Here is a 17400-nt window from a genome sequence, read left to right on the forward strand (position 1 = left end):
ATATCTAGCCAGAATGCTATTCAAATGCTTCTTAGGAAAATCAGGAGGGGGGGGAATCCAAATAACAATGCAAGCTTATTCATCAGGATGCAAAATATTTGCGTGGCTATGCAGCCCATAATTAATTAAAATTAATATGGTTTGCAATTAATCATTTGGGGAATGCTCAATATCCACTATATTTTTTGAGAAAGCCTTATTTTAAAAGACGGTTTTATTAGAGTTAATTTATTAACAGAAAAAAACATGGTTTGCACCATCTTTAAAAGTATACCTGAACTTCCAGCAGCCTTGTTTCAACTAGCATCTCTTTCTTATGTTTCTTTTTTTCTTTCTCCGTTTGCCCAATTTTCTCTATATTTAACCTCTATTATTTCTAACATACGCTATCAGTTTTTCCTCTTCTTCCATCCTGACTATTTTTAGATACAACAATCCATAAGTGGTTGTAAGTGAGTAGTTGGCTTGGAAATTTTATCAGATAAGACAGCCTAGTGAGCATGCATCAAAAAGGATGTACTCCCCATAGTCAATACCTGGGGAAGATGCCAAGATCCTAGCATATTATGGAAGCAGTCCTATTAGAGACAACATTTTTAACTTAATATATGTATAGTACTAGTTTAAAGTTCTTCTTATAACCAGCCCAAGAATTTTCCACTCAGTAGTCCATGACTTTTGTGTTGTACTACTCAGATGTTACATTTTAATTACACTACTCCAAATCTCAAAGTCTCTGCTGGAAGAAAGAAGAAACAGTGCTTTTCCTTCTCTCAGTAGATCTTTCAGACTATCAATCTATTTTTTGATATTTGCAGTTAAACTTCCCCCAGAGCACCTGAATGAAACTGCAATTTCTGTCAGCTTTACTGACTAAATACAGTGCTTTCAACATAAGCAGGACAACGAACATGTAACAGAAAAGGCCCTAAAGAGCTCCATCTGCAACCTTAATGGTTGGTTTACACTTGATTTATTTTTTAGAACAGGGACTTGAATCCTGTTCCCACCCAAAACAGTCTGGACTGTCAAGGGTATACATTAACAAAAGTTTTCAGTGCCCTAGTCCCAGGGATGTCTAGAGCGGAATGTGAACAGGAAGAGAGATGGAATAGAGAAGTGTCACACTGAATCATCCTTTACTGGAACAAGAACTTTTCCAGTGCTATCTGTCCATAGAAATTAATATAGAAGAAAGTTTTCCATCTCTGCCTTTTCAGCTGGCAGGGGAGAGAAAATGTGGAACAAATACCTAAAATTTATACTAGGCATTCTACATACGACAAATCACTACTTTTACCATAGAACAAACAAAAACAGAGGAAATAAAATAATCCACTCTAAATATATTACTTTTTAAACATGCAAAACTATAATAAATTTATAAAGCACTGTTGAATAAAATACCTTGTACATCTCTGCTTCAATTTGTTGATGAACACCTACGTAACTCTTCTTAACTTGCTGCTTATCTTTGATCATCATTGTAAGCCTATGCAAAGGTCCAGAATTAAGATCCTCTGCATGTGTCTTCATTATTTTGCTCAGCTGTTCTGTTTGCTGTACCACAAGCAACCAAGACTATAAAAAAAAGTCAGAGCAGAAAAGCACTTACTTATTCTGGCTTACAAATAACCAAATGATGAACATGAACTTCGGGAAAAAATGCATCACTGTTTAAAAAATTCAGTAAAAGAAGAATGTTAAACTTACCCAAATGCACTTGAGAGTCTCTAAAATAAAGCTCTTCCTGCTACAGCAGAATCATTCCTCACACACACAAAATCATAAAAAAGCACCAGAGACAAAAATACAATATTGTATGTTCAGCCTTCAACACTGTCCTAGTACTTCTAAACACCAATGAAGGCTTTACAACCTTTTCTGGAATACATACCCAAAACCCCTGACAAGCACGTTCCTGTGTCATTTGCTGTCCTGTTTCCCAGCCACAGTTACTCTGTTCAAGCTGACTTCTCTGGCCTTGTCTAAATACCTCAGAGTAATATGCATGTAAGTGGTTAGGGTTTAAAAGGATACCATTCGTCAGCTGCTTCACATAACTGACAGCATCAGTCAGGCCACCAGTATCAAAGCATGAGGTGCTAACAGGTTAAGTGACACAAGCAGTTACTTGTCTGTCATAGTAACCCAACATATTTCTGTACCCTACTTTAATAACTTCCTTAGCCATTCTGTCATTCAGTTTTCAGGACAGTTTAATGTGCCATTTGTGGCTTTGAACTTTGATTAATAACTGTAATATGAACAGAGAGACTTCCAATGCACAACAGATATGAACATGAAATTAAAGTTCAATTCAACTAAAAGCTTTTGTTACCCTAAAGATCCTTGTCAGACTTTGTCGGATTCCTTAGAGATAACTCCCTGATATTGAATGCTATGCTCTGTCTAAAATTTCAGAATGGCTACATGCCATACAATTATCAGGTTTTGAAGGCAGCTAGTATGCTAGTTTTACTAGTATTTATCTTACACTTACTAAAAACAGAAATCCACCTTACATCATCACAACTTAGAAAATTAATTTGTTTGGTAGTTTTGGGGTTTCCTTACATCTCATATATGAACATATATACATAATATTTCCATCTCTACATGATAATGCTGCAATGCAAACTGTATTCTAGAGAAAGAAACAAAAGACAGTTAACTCCTGTATATATATATATTAAACCTTCTTCAACATTTCATTTAGCTCATAAATATCCCACAGACTGGCACAGAGCTATCTTAGACTGCTTAGTGTGGTGGTGTAAAAGGTCACAGCCTAAAGCTTCCCAGCTATGGCTGAAAACTGTTTCACCTCTCCATTACAGAACACTCTCCAATGACATCGGAAGCCATATTGCAATGCTGCACAGGATAAAAACACCATTAAACATCTGTCTGAGAGGAGTGGGTCTTGTGGTTATAGAAGAGTTCATAAGAGTGGTCTCAGAGGTGAAAATGTAGTCAGAGTTCTCCATTTTCTTTAAGGCTGATTTATTACTGATGAGGCAGTACTGTTTCAATCAACCCTGAAAATCACAGCAAAAGCACTTTTCAGCAGGACAAGTACTCTAAAGAAATACTTCGCTTACAATTCATCAAATGAACCCGAGTAAGCCAGAAACATAGCAAAAACTTCCCTTTTTATTAAAAAAAATGAACATTTTCCTGTTCTTTACATCCCTCTTTCCATATTGATAAAACATCAGTTAAACAGGATTTCTGTGATTTTTATGATTATATAGGAAAACCTAAAGTTAGAAGCTGTACTTGAGGAAAGGCTTCAAAAATTGGGATTTATATGGGACAGAAAAGCAGCTGGGTGGGGATAGTAGAAAAGGCAAAGCATTTCCTTTCACAGAAAATAACCACAATCCATCAAAAGCAATAAAATACAATATTGTTTGCTTTAACAGTATTTTTTAGATGTATACACACACAAAAGAGCTGTTGGAAAGCACTTAAAAATACTGCTTTTCTAGCATTAGCAGCTGCTGCCACTATGCTTTCCAGCAAGTTTGCTGCCTCTGAATAAAAAAACATAGGACAGAGTTTCCCAAACACCGTTTCTCTCAAAGTGCTCACTCTTGCTGTACATGTACAAGAAAATCAAACAAACAAACATAAAAGATTAGACAGCTTGGTATTTGGTTCTGATGCCATATAATACCAAAATTTTAATATGCTGGTATTTCAAATCTTAGAAGATGTAAGATACTGGATTTATGTCCCATTATATTTGGGTCATACTTTGATTCTGTAACATGTCAGGAAGAGAGAAAAAGTATCATGAAATAATAAATTAGAATGAAGTGAGTAAAGTAATCAATAATTCAGACATTTTAACTGCCAAAACCAATAAGACAATGTGTCACTACACAACTTTAAAATCCAGGGTCACAGTGAAATTTCAAGACAAGCCCACACAAAAGATCTGTCAGTAGCATATGAGTATTTTTCCTGTTATACAAAGATGTAGGGATCAGAGATGGGGCTTGAGAGAAAAATGGCATCTCCTTAAGAGGAGAAAAAAAAAAAAAAAAGAAAAAAAATCCTGAAATAACAACTTGAGTGCCTATATCCAAAACAAGATTTCAGAATGTGACACACATGCCTGCCTTCAACCCCCAAAGAACATGACTTAAGTCCACTTTGTAAAATTGAGTTGCTCACAGGAAGTGCCCATGTCACTGACATGAACTACCCTAGACTGAACTAGTTACATGAAGGTTAAGGGTTGCTTATACCTTATAATGCTAAATATTCTGATTGCCAATGTTCCTTTACTATTCTAGCCCTAATCCGCTCCATTTCATCACCTTAAAGAACTGGAAAACAGTTTAGTTAGCACATAAGGGCAATTCTAGTGGGGCAGGCATAGTATGAATTATTAGTCATATCACCAATAATTCTATACAAAACTTTGGGATCCAATAGTAGAAAGCTTGAAGAAAATACCTGACTTCTGCCAATCTTAGGCTAATGACAACAATTTAATATTTATTTACGGAAATCGTTACAACTTAAATAGCAAAATCCATAACAAACTGTAAGACATATAATGGGGTGAAAAGCATTTCAAATACACCACCAAAACACACAGATGAAAAAAAAAAAAGGTAGTATGTCAATTTACAAGACAAGAATTGTTGTGGGGGGAAGGAAGCAACAACAGAATTTGTTATAGATAAACACTGTGCAGTGCTACTTTTGGGACAGCTGAAGCAGGCTAGCTATAGCAGCAGAGCTTTCACACACGCTGCCACTTTAATCTAGTATAAATCCAGACTGCTGCACAAGGAGCAGTCATGCTCCTAGAGCTATGCCATAGCTAGTATTCAAGCAGCCACCCCATAAACTCACTACATAAAAACTGCTTTGTCTAAAATTTAACTTGACCCGAAAAGGGTGTTTTCCTGCAGAGAGGAGATCAGGATTCATGCCAGACTGAAGGGACTGCGTAACCACTGCTACAGCAGAAGTGCCAAGAATTGAATAAGCCATTAAAACAGAATTAATAGTTTTCTCTAGTCAGGAAGGAATCCAAGTCAGGAGTGAAGCTTACAGACAGGTGAAATATGGAAGTTTGCTTCATCAGTACCTCTACTGGACTTGCTTTAAATCTGAAAATTAATAATTTGGGGGAAGGACAGCCTTACCTTTATAAAAAGTCAACACAGCTATTTTAAATTGGATACAAAATAACTTCACAATTATGAGAAACATCCTGAATTAACGTTCTGTTTTTACAATACACACTGCAGTGTGAGTAACAGCTGGAATGCCAGGCTTTGCCTTGGTTTCCTGGCATTTTTCTATTTCTGTCACAAATTCTATATAACATAAACAATAGTTCCTATTTAACTGTCTTAAAAGAAAAGCTTGCTATAGCATACTCTATTTTCATCACTAAACAAAGCATCAGGCTCAACCCAGGAACCTAAAATACTGAATTTCAGAATTCAGGATTGATTCTAGCTCAGTTACTATTTTCAAAGCAAAATTGGACCTCAACTTCTGCATATTCCATTGAGAAACTAAAAGGAGCCCATTTAAAATACTTTGGCAACATTAACTCTCAAGAAGCTGAAAGAACAGGAATCCAACTTAAACTAAACCAAACAAAAATAAACCCAGCACTGTTATTTCCAAGGATATTCCAAATTCAAAATATTTCAGTCTTACCTTGGACACGTTGCTGATATAATCCAATTGACAAGTGCTCTCTTTATCTACTTGATTACAAAGATTCTGTAAAGTGGACGCATACTCCTTATCACTTTTTACTCGCATTACCATAAATTTCTTCACCGTTTCCAGCAGTCGTAGTTCCCAGTCTTGCAGTTTTAATAAAGCATCATGAGAATACTTCAGGTCACCTCCAAACCCCATTTTTTAAGGCACTATCTACCACACAGGTGAAAATACAGGCTCTTCACCACATCTGAAAGCAGAACAAGGTTAATGAGACATGTATCAAAAGAAAAACTTCATTTGACAAAGAGCAACTATTAATGTCTAAACCCTGAAATAACTTAACCATGGGATTAACCACTTACATATGCCTCCTCAAAATAAACCAAAAGGAGGGTCAGAGCACTCTTTCAAACACCCATCTATGCTGGTAGAGATCTAAGGCCCAGAACTGTCCTCCAGTTTCCACGTGCAAAATGGAAAAAACCTCTCTAACTTAAACTGGAGTTATGAGGGAATACATAAAAGCATCTAAGACAGATACTAAAGACCAATCCACATAATTAATCAAATAACAATAGCTGACAGTATCTCCAGACAAGAACCATCAACTACACTGTTTTAGTCCTGGTGACCCGAAACATTTGTTTCTGGTGTTTACTGTCCTAAGAGCACAGAAAAATCCAAATAAAACATCAGGTCTCAGGCACAGCATCTGTGGGAAATGGATAACTACTTAGAAGCTTATTTGCTCCTAAACACTGTCTTAGCAGGCCATTAAACTTGCAGATTCAACATCCCAAAAATCAGAAAATATCCCAAATCAGGTTCCCCATTCAACTGTCCATTGCTCCTTTGGGACACACTTTAGGGCAGAGTCCTTCTTCACACAATCTTCCCCTAAGGCAGTCCATTCTTACCATACCAAATGGACATCATTTGATAAACAGATAAGAAATGCTGCCTTATGAAATCCTGTAACACAACTCCAGGTCAAAGACACCTGTTTGAGCTAGCTCTGAAACACCAGCATCTGATACTGATAAACACGAGGCCACATCATGGAAGACCTGAACCCACACATATGAATAATTTCCACAGACTTGCATAGATTTTGTAATGCAGGCTGAACCCTCTTTTCTGTGTAGACACCAAAAACCTATTCCTATACTAATCAGCTTCAAACTAGGTAAGATAAACTTACATAAATGGCAATTATAGTTCCGGACTGCAGTGCAGACACTGCCTGTGTACTGCTTATTCACCAATTCCTGCACTCCAGTCAATTCTTAACTCTTTTGAACACAGAAGTACCAATTTGTTCATAGGCTTTAAATTGCCACTTAAATTAGCAGAGTGTTTTACAACCATTAACAGATTTATCTTCCTCACAGCCCATGGGGCAAAGCAGGACTAATAATCATATTTTACACTGAGAACTGAGACACATAAACTAATGTAAACATTGTACTAGCTAATACTGGTGTGTACAATGTCTTAAAGACAGACTTTTCAGAGTGCCTAGCATTTTTAGCATATTAAGTATCCATAAAAAAAAAAAAAAAAAAAAAAACAAAAAACATAGATGTTATTAGCTTCAGTTACCACACAAAATTTCAGAAGGTTTTGCAAATCAGAACCTAGAGTGATCTCCAGGGTAGCCTGACTCCCAGGTCTCTTCCTGCAGTTCCCCTCCTCCATTAGCTCTTCCAGTAAATTACGGAAATAAGCCTCATCCACTATGTGGTTATTCTCAGAACACAAACAATGCTACATAATGAAAGAAACAAAGATCCTATAAAGAAAGAATAGTGCTGTGTTACTATGCATCTACACAATAGAGACTAGTCAAGGTTGTATGAGTAACCATAAATATCGCAAGCTTTCATATGCTCTTTAATTTGAAGCTGTATATTTTAGTCAGAATTCTTGCTGATAGCTAGGAGCTCAATCATAAAGAGGAACAGTAAATAATTCATGCTGGCTGTATTTATAAAGGATGGACTATGTCATTAGTTGTATTACTGATAATATTTTCACAGATAAGTTTTAAAAACAGTCTTGCAAAACCACTAGTATTTTAGTAAGATGAGCAAAAGAAAAAAATCTTAGAGCACCTTACTTATTAACATGACTGGAGCTCCACTGACATTATTTTACACCCTTTAGACCTATATCCATTTCTGTGACAAAGCTCATTTTTTTCCTAGCACATTTTAGTACATTACCTAAATATCCTAGCACATAGCTATGAGAAAAGACAGTATCTTTATTTTCCTACATTCCAGATTCAGAAAAGATGGGAACTGAATCTCAGAATGAAGTCTGGCCTTGTGCTATGAGTAAAGTGCTGGATTGCTTGCTTTTTACTAAGAGACAGGAAGGCAAGGAAGGGAGGAAATATTCTCAGCATATGATATTTCAGTCTGCTTCTACTGACTCACTGTGGAGCCATAAGATTACAAAGATCAACAGAACAGAAGATCCAACAACATCTCACTTCAGCCTGCTCAGCCTGCCTTTGCTAAGTAGTAATCAGATTTTTTTCTGCTTACACTATTAGATGCCTGGGTACGTAGACAAAAATTGTGCACATACTGGTCTTTGTTTTAATCCATTCCATTCACCATGACAGAAGAAGCACAGCAAATATTTGGTTTGCAATAGTGATAAAATTCTGTTTCAATAAGACTAACAAGCATAAAGTCTCAGAGTTGATGATTCCCAACTGGGTAAGCCAGTCTACATACACCTTCCTTGTAGATTAAGAAAATGTTCAATCAAGACATTCAGGAAAACTCAAATGCTCCAATATTGTGGAAGCAAAGAAGTGGTGAACAAGTATCCAAGACTAAGCCACTTAACTGTCAATAAGCTAAAAAATGATACTTTCAACTAAAACCACTTTCAATTTTTTAACACTTTGACCACTTTTTAACACTTTAAACAACTGAAAACAGTACAGATCACACAGTCGCTTACTTGAAGTCAAAACTCTAAGAATTACCAAATACATGAATAGATGTTTTCTATGCAATCTGTATTTCAAATACTCTTAAAAAGCACAAGTGCATTTCAAAAGGCTAGCGTTCAAAGAGACAATATATGGCACCAATACAGACAAGTTTGGTTATCCCTCTGCTTAGCGTGCACAGAAGAGTTGACCTTACAGGGTCAGACCAATAGAATAGAATATTTCAGCTGGAAGGGACCTACAATGATGATCTGGGCACAATCATCCATATAGATCAGTACTCCGTCTCCAACCATGGCACCAGGAGATGCTATTTAAGGACAGCAAACAAGTTAGGCTGCTATTCATGGTGTGATCCTCCTTGTGCTTCCCCATGTTCACAGCTACATGATTACGGAAAAAATACTAATAGTCCCATTTTTTGCCTTTACCATACAACATTGCAATGCTCACAATGAACACGTAAGACAAAGACAGATTCCCACCCAGATTTTGCAACCACAGACTACTGGCAAAATTGAGTAGTGCAACAAAATCTGAACCCAGAAAAGATTCACTTGTGGAACCAATAGGAGACATGGGGAGTTTGAGACAGAAAGATGCTTTCTACTCCAATGTTGAAAAGATGAAAATATAGTCTGAGAGATATTCGAGGTGAGGGGCGGGGGGTGTGTCTTTTTCAAAAAAAAATATGGGAGAACATTTTATCTCAAAGAAAAAAAACAGAGATGGCATCACATTTTAAAGTAGCTAGATGGAGAACTGAGGACAAGAAACACATGATATGCTCAATTCACACAGCAAAAAAGACCTTCAGGAATTGCTTACTCTTACTGTGAAGAGATCTTTCCTACTTCTGGCAGATACCCATGAGGTTTATCTCTTTTTCCACACATGAACAATGCTTGCACAATTTGACATGCAAGTGAAGTTGCAAACTGAATTCTAGCATGTTTTGTAAAAGTAGTAAAATCCTAGTGGCATCAAATAGGACAAATGAGTTTCAGCTAGTTTTTTTTATTTTTATTTGAAATGCGATAAATATATGTTACTATAAAAATTACTGCATATGCAAATTAGCCAATCAATATTTGGTAAGCTTTAACAGTTAAAATATGTCTCAGAGCCAATTCCAAGAAAATAAGACTTACTTTCTTTTTACAGTCACTCTCAAAATAACAAACTAATCACTGACCGGAAGTAAACACTCAATGTACATTTAATAATATACTGTGAATGAGCAACCAGGCCTTGAACAGTTCTAAATTTAAGCATAGTTACTGAAGACAGTTATGAATTGTCTCCAGCACCACCACCACAGCAGCGCAGATTCCAAATGAATCAATGTTAAATTTTGTCAGCATGACAGTGAGAAACTTCAATGACAGTCAACATCATTCCTCAATACCGTAACACTCCCCTCAGCAAATAAAGCCAATATTCCAGCATTAGTAGTCTTCCTGGATCCAGTAACAACTCTGAAGAAAGTAGTTTTCACAGCCAATCTGCAATTAATTTAAAGACTGGTGTATTGGGTCTGGCTGAGATGGAGTTAGTACTCCCTATAGCAGCCCTCATAGCACTGTGCTCTGCAGCTCTGTAGCTAGAAAGGTGTCGATAACACACCAGTGTTTTGGCTACTGCTGAGCAGTGCTGGCACAGCATCAAGGCTGTCTCTCCAACATTTTTGCCCTCCCCTCAATGGCAGGCTGGGGCAGGGCAAGATCTTGGGATGGGACATAACCAGGACAGCTGACCTAAACTAACCAAACAGATATTCCATACCATATGACGTCAGCTCAGATATAAAAGCTAAGTGAAGGGAGACGGAGGGGGGGGCATTTTTGTCTTCCGGAGCAAGCACTACGCGTACTGGAGCCCTGCTTCCCAGGAAGTGGCCAGACATCGCCTGCTGATGGGAAGTAGAGAGTAACATCATTTGTTTCTTCTTTGCTTTCGCACGCGACCTTTGTTATCATTTTATTAAACTGCCCTTATCTTGACCCACGAGCCCTTCGTTATATTTTTCTCTCCCCCGTTCCAGCTGAGGAGGGGGAGTGACAGAGCGGCTTTGGTGGGCACCTGGCATCCAGCCAGGGTCAACCCACCACAACTGGAATCTGTCCCTGACACAAGAGCGGCCATACCATATCAGATCAAAGGTCCTGTGTGTCTTACACAGGACTGAAATCAAACGAGTGGGGAAGAACAGAGCATGTGTATAGCAGTACTTTCCCAGGATGCTCTCCTACCCTTATAACAATTGGTGTCTTCTGTTACATACTGCCAGGAAATATATCCAAGACTGTGAATGGTGATCTCAAAATAATGATGGATCCACATGCACCAGTTGGATCTTGTGGTTTCATAATATCAATGACAAGGCAGGCAACTGATAAACCACAAACTAGAAGCATGCCTGCTCCCCGTTAAATTCAGAACAGGAAAGCACAGCACACATCTGGCCCCTCCAGAAGGAGGAATATGGAATGGGCACAGTATGCAGACAGCACCACACTCACTCTTGATCTGCTGTCAATTCTCTTGCTCCTAAATCTGTGTGGGCTGCAAATCACTTAGCATGGCTTATATTTTAGAGACCCTTTCTAGAAACATTAAGAGTCATGCAAAATCAGAAAAGGAAGAGGACTTGGATTCAGGAGACAAATCCTCAAATTCAAGGCTTCTGTACTGATTTAAAAGAAATTGTATATTAAGCTCAATTTCTGAATGTGAAGCTTACAGTAGGTTATATTCCATTAAAACAATGAAATAAATCATTTTCAGCCCTCCATCCACACCTTAAATAAAAAATAGACTGTTAAAACAATTGACATTCTGTTAGTGTAGGATCCATTCCTGGAATGTGCAAGACCATGAAACACAAAACACATGCATTATCTACCATTTGTTTACACTAACCACATATTCAGAATATTATCTACACATGCATTTGATGCGAAATGTATGGAACACGAACTAGCTGAATTAATGCTTCCATAGAGCTACTGCATTCAATAAACATCCAAAGTGGTAATCTAAAGCTAGCCTGATTGTTTCAAAACTGGTCTGAAATATTAGTCCACTCAAGGCAAAATGAGCAGCTTTTGTGCAAAACATAAGTCACGTACCTTAAAAAATTCCCCCTAAGAAATGATCTTTAATACACTTCCCTTTATGTCACCAGCTACTTCTTCTGATTCTCACTTTCTAAAATATACTTTTATTTTCTGGGCAACCTGTAAAATAAAAACAGATAAAACATTTATTATTATTATTATTATTTCAGCATTTCAAGCTACATTGCAAAACTTAAACTTAGGTGATTTGCTTTGCATTTTCAGATTATTACCAGAAGACAGGTGGTTTTTTAATAATACACAGAGTTCAAGAAAACAGAAGAGCAGACTTCTCAAATAACAGCAAGTAGTAGCATGCTATCACTTCATACACACAATTTTGAGGGAAGAAATAATTTTGTCTCTACACATGACCAAAGATTATTTTTTTTAAGTTCTTGGAACTTCTTATGACACAGCGTACTGTAGCCAGAAAACTAGATAATTCATTTATTTCTGAACTTTGCCCTTGATAAAACAAAAATTAAGCCCATTAGTAAGGAAAATGAAAGCATGGAAAACCAAAATTCATTATATGAAAGATAAACTTCATAGCGGTGTTTTCACTAGACTGTAAGAAAACAAGTGGCAACATGAGAAAGCGACCAATCAAGACACAGAAATTGCTTATATGGCTCTAATTACTCCAATATCTAGAACAGTAAACGGTCAGAAAGTTAAGATGACTGCAGCACTAGAATTTCAAATTGTAACTCTGCACTGCAGTCTAGGCTGGATCTTTGAGGTTTTATATTAAGAAAAGAGTACATAAAATCCAAAAAAATAAGAAGAAACAGGCTTTGCATATAGCTTACAAGTGTAAGGTATGCTGTATAAGCTACATCCGGACCTATGTGAAGTATTCACTCACAATCCCGTAGCAGAATTTCTCATCTAAAGTTAAATCTTTAGATGAAACATTCAACATCAGTTTAGCAATGCCCTTGTTAGAAGAGACATATTAAGCAAAACTGAAAGACAGACACAGTGTATAAGGGTAAAAAAAAAAAGAACTTTTTTCAAGATCTCCATTATTTAAAACAAAGCACTAATCATGGACACGTTTATAAAATCTTATGAAGGGATAGTTTTAGTTGATATTCAAGCAGATGTTATTTGGTATTCCTCTCCGGTTATTTAGTGACATTGTAGAAACAAAGTGCTGCCTAATATAAATACAAAACTTCCGTTCTCCGTGACCAAAAATAGAAAAGACTGCAAATGATGCTTACATTCAGTCAATGCAAAGAAACAGCAGCTGTGCAAGCAGATACAAAAGGAGAAAAAAAAAAACGCAGCAGGCTAGAAGCAGTACAAAATTCACCACATTTTTAGTAACAGATACAAAAAATACTTGTTGCAAAGTTGCAAAGCCCAAGAGAAAGTCTTCAGCAGCAAAAAATTACAAGCAAGAGCAAAACAGTGTAGTAAATTTGGCTCCAGTTCTCCCATCACAAATACAAACCAGTTGGAAACACCAGAATACCACTGGACATAAACACAATTTTTAACCCCTTTCCTGGTTCAAATGGGACTCACGAAAGTAAAACACATGCTACCACCACCACCTGGGCACACTCAGATTTCAAGCAGATGTTAAAGAACTGCATGTGGTAAAACGAACCCGTTCTGAAAATTCCATTTATTAAATGAAGCAACAGATTAGAGCCACTTAAATACAGACAAGCTATGTTTTCTGCTCTCTGCACACAGACAAAAAGCACACCTTTTTTTTTAAAGAACTACTCTATCACATATGTTAGAATGGAGAATTTTGTTTGTCAATATAAAAATAAAATGCAAACCCAACTTTTCTTCAGAATTCCAATTACTAATGAATTTTTATCTATGTGCACATTTTCATCTGCATACAGGCCATTAGTAGAATTTAAAACTGGTAATACAAATCCAGTACTGGTCTGATAGGCATATGCTAGCTAGTACACAGAATTACAATAAAAGCTTGCCAGTGAACTACACAACCATCTGTAAGAGAGCAATAAAATGTTACAAAATTCCCATTGCTATTTCTGACCTCAAATATAGTAGAATCTGATACAGCTTGCTACCTCAATGCAATAAACCACTAGAAAATGAAGATATAAAAGAATTAGAAGATATGGATAGAACAGAAAACCTAGATCTGTTGTTTTCTGAAATTACTTCTGAGACAGTCAAAGCCAGTCCCACACCATATCTTCTTTAGACTAGGGATACCTAAGGCAATCTCTCTAAATGAAGCATCAGATGAGCATTTAGAAATATCAAATTAATATAAGAATTCACCAGAGCCAGATAGATACTATTCAGCTGAAGTGTTAAAGCATCAAATATGAAATTGCCAAACTATTAATTCTGCAAAAACTCAGGCTTAAGGTGACCTAAGTAAAGAGGAATGGGGAGTGGAAAATACAACAAATTTTTTCAGAGCTTGACAAGGCAATCAGGAGAAGCACAACAAAGACAGTCTGACTTCCATACCAGGCAAGGTGGTTAAAACCATACTGAAGAATCTGTAGACTGGAATAATAGGAAGAAAAACAACACCACAGCTTTTGTAGAGGAACGTGATGCTTCGCAACTTGAAGAGTTCTTTGAAGGAATCAAGGATCCTGTGGATAAAGGTGCTGGAAGTAGTAGTGAATAAAAGACTTCCGAAAATTTTCTGCTGATATCTCTCATAGGAAGCTGTTACAGAAGTGAAGACCTTCCAGGGTACCATTTAAGAGAGAAAGACTCACAGGGGAGAGAGTCAGAAGCCTCACCAGAATCTGTGCCAGGACGTGGACTGCTGTTAAGAATGGTCACCTGCATATCTGTCATTTCACATATCATCTGTGCTAAAGTTTGCAAGCTATACAAAATTAGTATGAGCAACCAAAACCAACCCCTCATTAAAAAATTTGCAGAACCCCAGAATACTGAGCAAGCATATAAAACAGGAGATGAAGTCACGTGTCAGGAAATGCAATGCAACACACTGGGAGAGAGAACTCTAGGTTATTTAACGCCACTACCAGAAAAAGGTCTGGTAGGCTCTGAACATACATCTATCTTCAAAAAACATTTGTTCAGTGCTTTGAACTGGGCAGCTTAGGAACCATCCAGAATATCAGACTTTTTTTTAATGAATAGAAGAGAGAACATAACATATTCTTATGCTGCTGATGCATTCATGGTGTGCCTATACCTTCAAATTATTCTATCTCATGAAGAATGTAAAGCACCAAAAAAGTATAGGTAATATTGATCAGAGTATGGAGCAGCTTCTACACAAAGAAAGTAAAGAGAATTTTTTACCTCACAGAACAGGTAAGTATGATGGGGTGTCAGATCAAAATACAAAAAAAAACCATGATAGCACAAAGAGACATGGTATGTCAGATGGCTGAAATGTTTCCCAGAGGAACATGGGAACATCAAATAAAATTTTTAAAAGTTGCTCTTAAGTACTTCTTTGCCTAGTAAATAATTAAGTGAGGGAATTCAATGCCTAAAGACATTTTTGACACCAAGAAACAAACAGGTTCAAAAATTATTATAAAAATTCATAAAAAAGAACAGATCTGTTGAACAGCAGAACTTTCATCTCAAGATGTCTCTAAATTGCAAAAGCAGGACAGGAAGTATTATTCTACATTTGTGCCAGCAGCCCCTTCTTATCTGACAGTAGCAAATACTGAGCTAGAGGGACTTCACTTGATTGCATACAAACATCCTCACACAGTGCACTCTCACTCTCTTAGCGCTGCAGCTGCATGAAGACCACAGTTTTCCGGAGCAGCTCTTGCAGCTGTGACCTTCTTAAAAATACATGCAAACAAGAAGCAGTGATCTCCATCAAAGAATAGAATTTACATTTGTCAGTAGTAAAAAAAAACAAACCAAACAAACAAACAAAAAAAAAAAAAAAAAGAGAAAACCCCAAAAAACAACTCTAAGACCCTCTGCCTAGAATTACAAGACACACTTCCTTTTTTGGATAAACAAAGTTTTCATTTACTTGTTGGAATTCTTTTCACACGTGCAAATGGTAGTAACAGACATGATGGGAGTAAAGTCACTGACATGTAGGTGTAAGGCTTATAATCTAAAGACACCATCTAATTATTTCCCCTTTCACCAAAGAACCACATATACTTACCTATGGCAGAAAGAGTTTTGTCAAATCTCTGTCTACTCAGGCTATCTGATTCAGTATTCCCCTGCCCTTAGCCTGAGGAAAAAGTTTCTCAATGACCAAATCCCACCTTCCCCACCCCATGACTGAGGAATAAAGAGAAGATACTAGCCACTTCTTTGCAACCTGAATATCCTAATTTTTGACTAAGCAACTCTAATCCTTTCAATCTTTTATTTTAAATCATTTTCTAGACCACTGCTGTCCTCTGAACACCCTCCAGTCAGTCCCCATCTAAAACAGTGGGGTACTGTTGGACCCACCAACTCTGAGAAGAGCAGAAAGATTATTTCAAATTACTTTTGAGCTCCTGCCCGACTGCTTTAACCTCTTCCCAACAGCATGATACTGTGTCCTGCTTTGCTTGTGATCCAAAAATTCCAGATCCTCTTCCACAGAACTGCACTGTACCCTTTTTCTTCCCCCATCACATACCCATGCAGCCCAGCCTACAGACAGCATATTGCTTTTGTGCTCACTGACACCCTGCTTTGTTCTAGATGATGTCTCCCGTTTGCCAAGATTACTCTAAATAGTAATCTCATTCTCCACCACACCTGCAGTTGTTCCCAGCAACCCATGACCTGAAAACTTCCTCAGCATGCCCTTTATCATCTCAGACCTCCGGTGAAAAATGTGCCACAGGAAGAGCTGCCATTTGTTAGTGAACCATGTGATAAGTGCTCTTTAGGTGCTGTTACTCAACCAGTTTTGCTTCAATGCTGTAGAATTTTCTACCTCGCAGTCACAGATAAATAGCAAGGCCGATGCTGCAGACCAGGCAGAAAAGTACAAAAAGCTGAAGGCAGCTACAGGTTAGGAAGAGTGGAGGTAGCCTGGCTGCCACAAGTCACACTCTGGCACTGTCTCAGGATTCAGTGCTCTGCTCTTATTAACTCTGAAAGAGGCAGTGCCACTTACAAAATAACAGGCACGCATCACCCTTGCTTTCAAAGGGTAAATGCATCTAGTTTCCCGTTACCCTCCACGAGCTTACAAGTGAAGAAAGCTTTCCTTCCTGTACTTTTCCAGGGATTAAGCTTTCCTCATATTAAGTGTCAGGCCGCAAGGAAAGCCAAAGAAAAGCACAGCCTTTATAGAGAGTACCTGACCAACAAATTTTCACCAAACTCTCAATTCTGCAGTGTTGCAACATTTATCTCCACACTAGATCTTAACAGAAAAATGGATTGAGAAGGATGAGGCTGGTAAAAATGATTCTCATGTGGCAGGCACTGTGCTCCAGCATCTCAACCTTGTTACAAGTTCTACCGGCTAAAGGACAGGACCATTACAGAATTACAAAGAAACATATAATGCTAAAGAGACCAAAAGTTGACCACACATTGGAAAAAAAAAAAAAAATACACACATCAGTGACTCAGGCTCATTTAAAGTGTATATTATATAGTGTATTAAAG

At 37.4% G+C, this 17400-nt stretch overlaps 1 protein-coding gene across 17 annotated transcripts in view; it reads right to left on the bottom strand.

Moving 5' to 3' along the window:
* FER (FER tyrosine kinase) overlaps positions 1-17400 on the bottom strand; it is a 196723-nt gene that overhangs the window by 171506 nt on the left and 7817 nt on the right. For 3 of the 17 annotated variants that reach the window (XM_049795612.1, XM_049795617.1, XM_049795618.1), the window contains exons 2-4: positions 11812-11919; positions 5698-5956; positions 1408-1581 (exon numbers count right to left, since the gene is read on the bottom strand). In XM_049795612.1, the coding sequence (XP_049651569.1) occupies positions 1408-1581; positions 5698-5904 (381 nt within the window). In that variant the 5' untranslated portion in view covers positions 5905-5956; positions 11812-11919. The other 14 variants (XM_049795622.1, XM_049795623.1, XM_049795624.1 and 11 more) reach the window with 11 other exon arrangements.

The sequence above is a fragment of the Accipiter gentilis genome, chromosome Z (genome assembly GCF_929443795.1).
Source record: "Accipiter gentilis chromosome Z, bAccGen1.1, whole genome shotgun sequence".
Taxonomy (NCBI): domain Eukaryota; kingdom Metazoa; phylum Chordata; class Aves; order Accipitriformes; family Accipitridae; genus Astur; species Astur gentilis.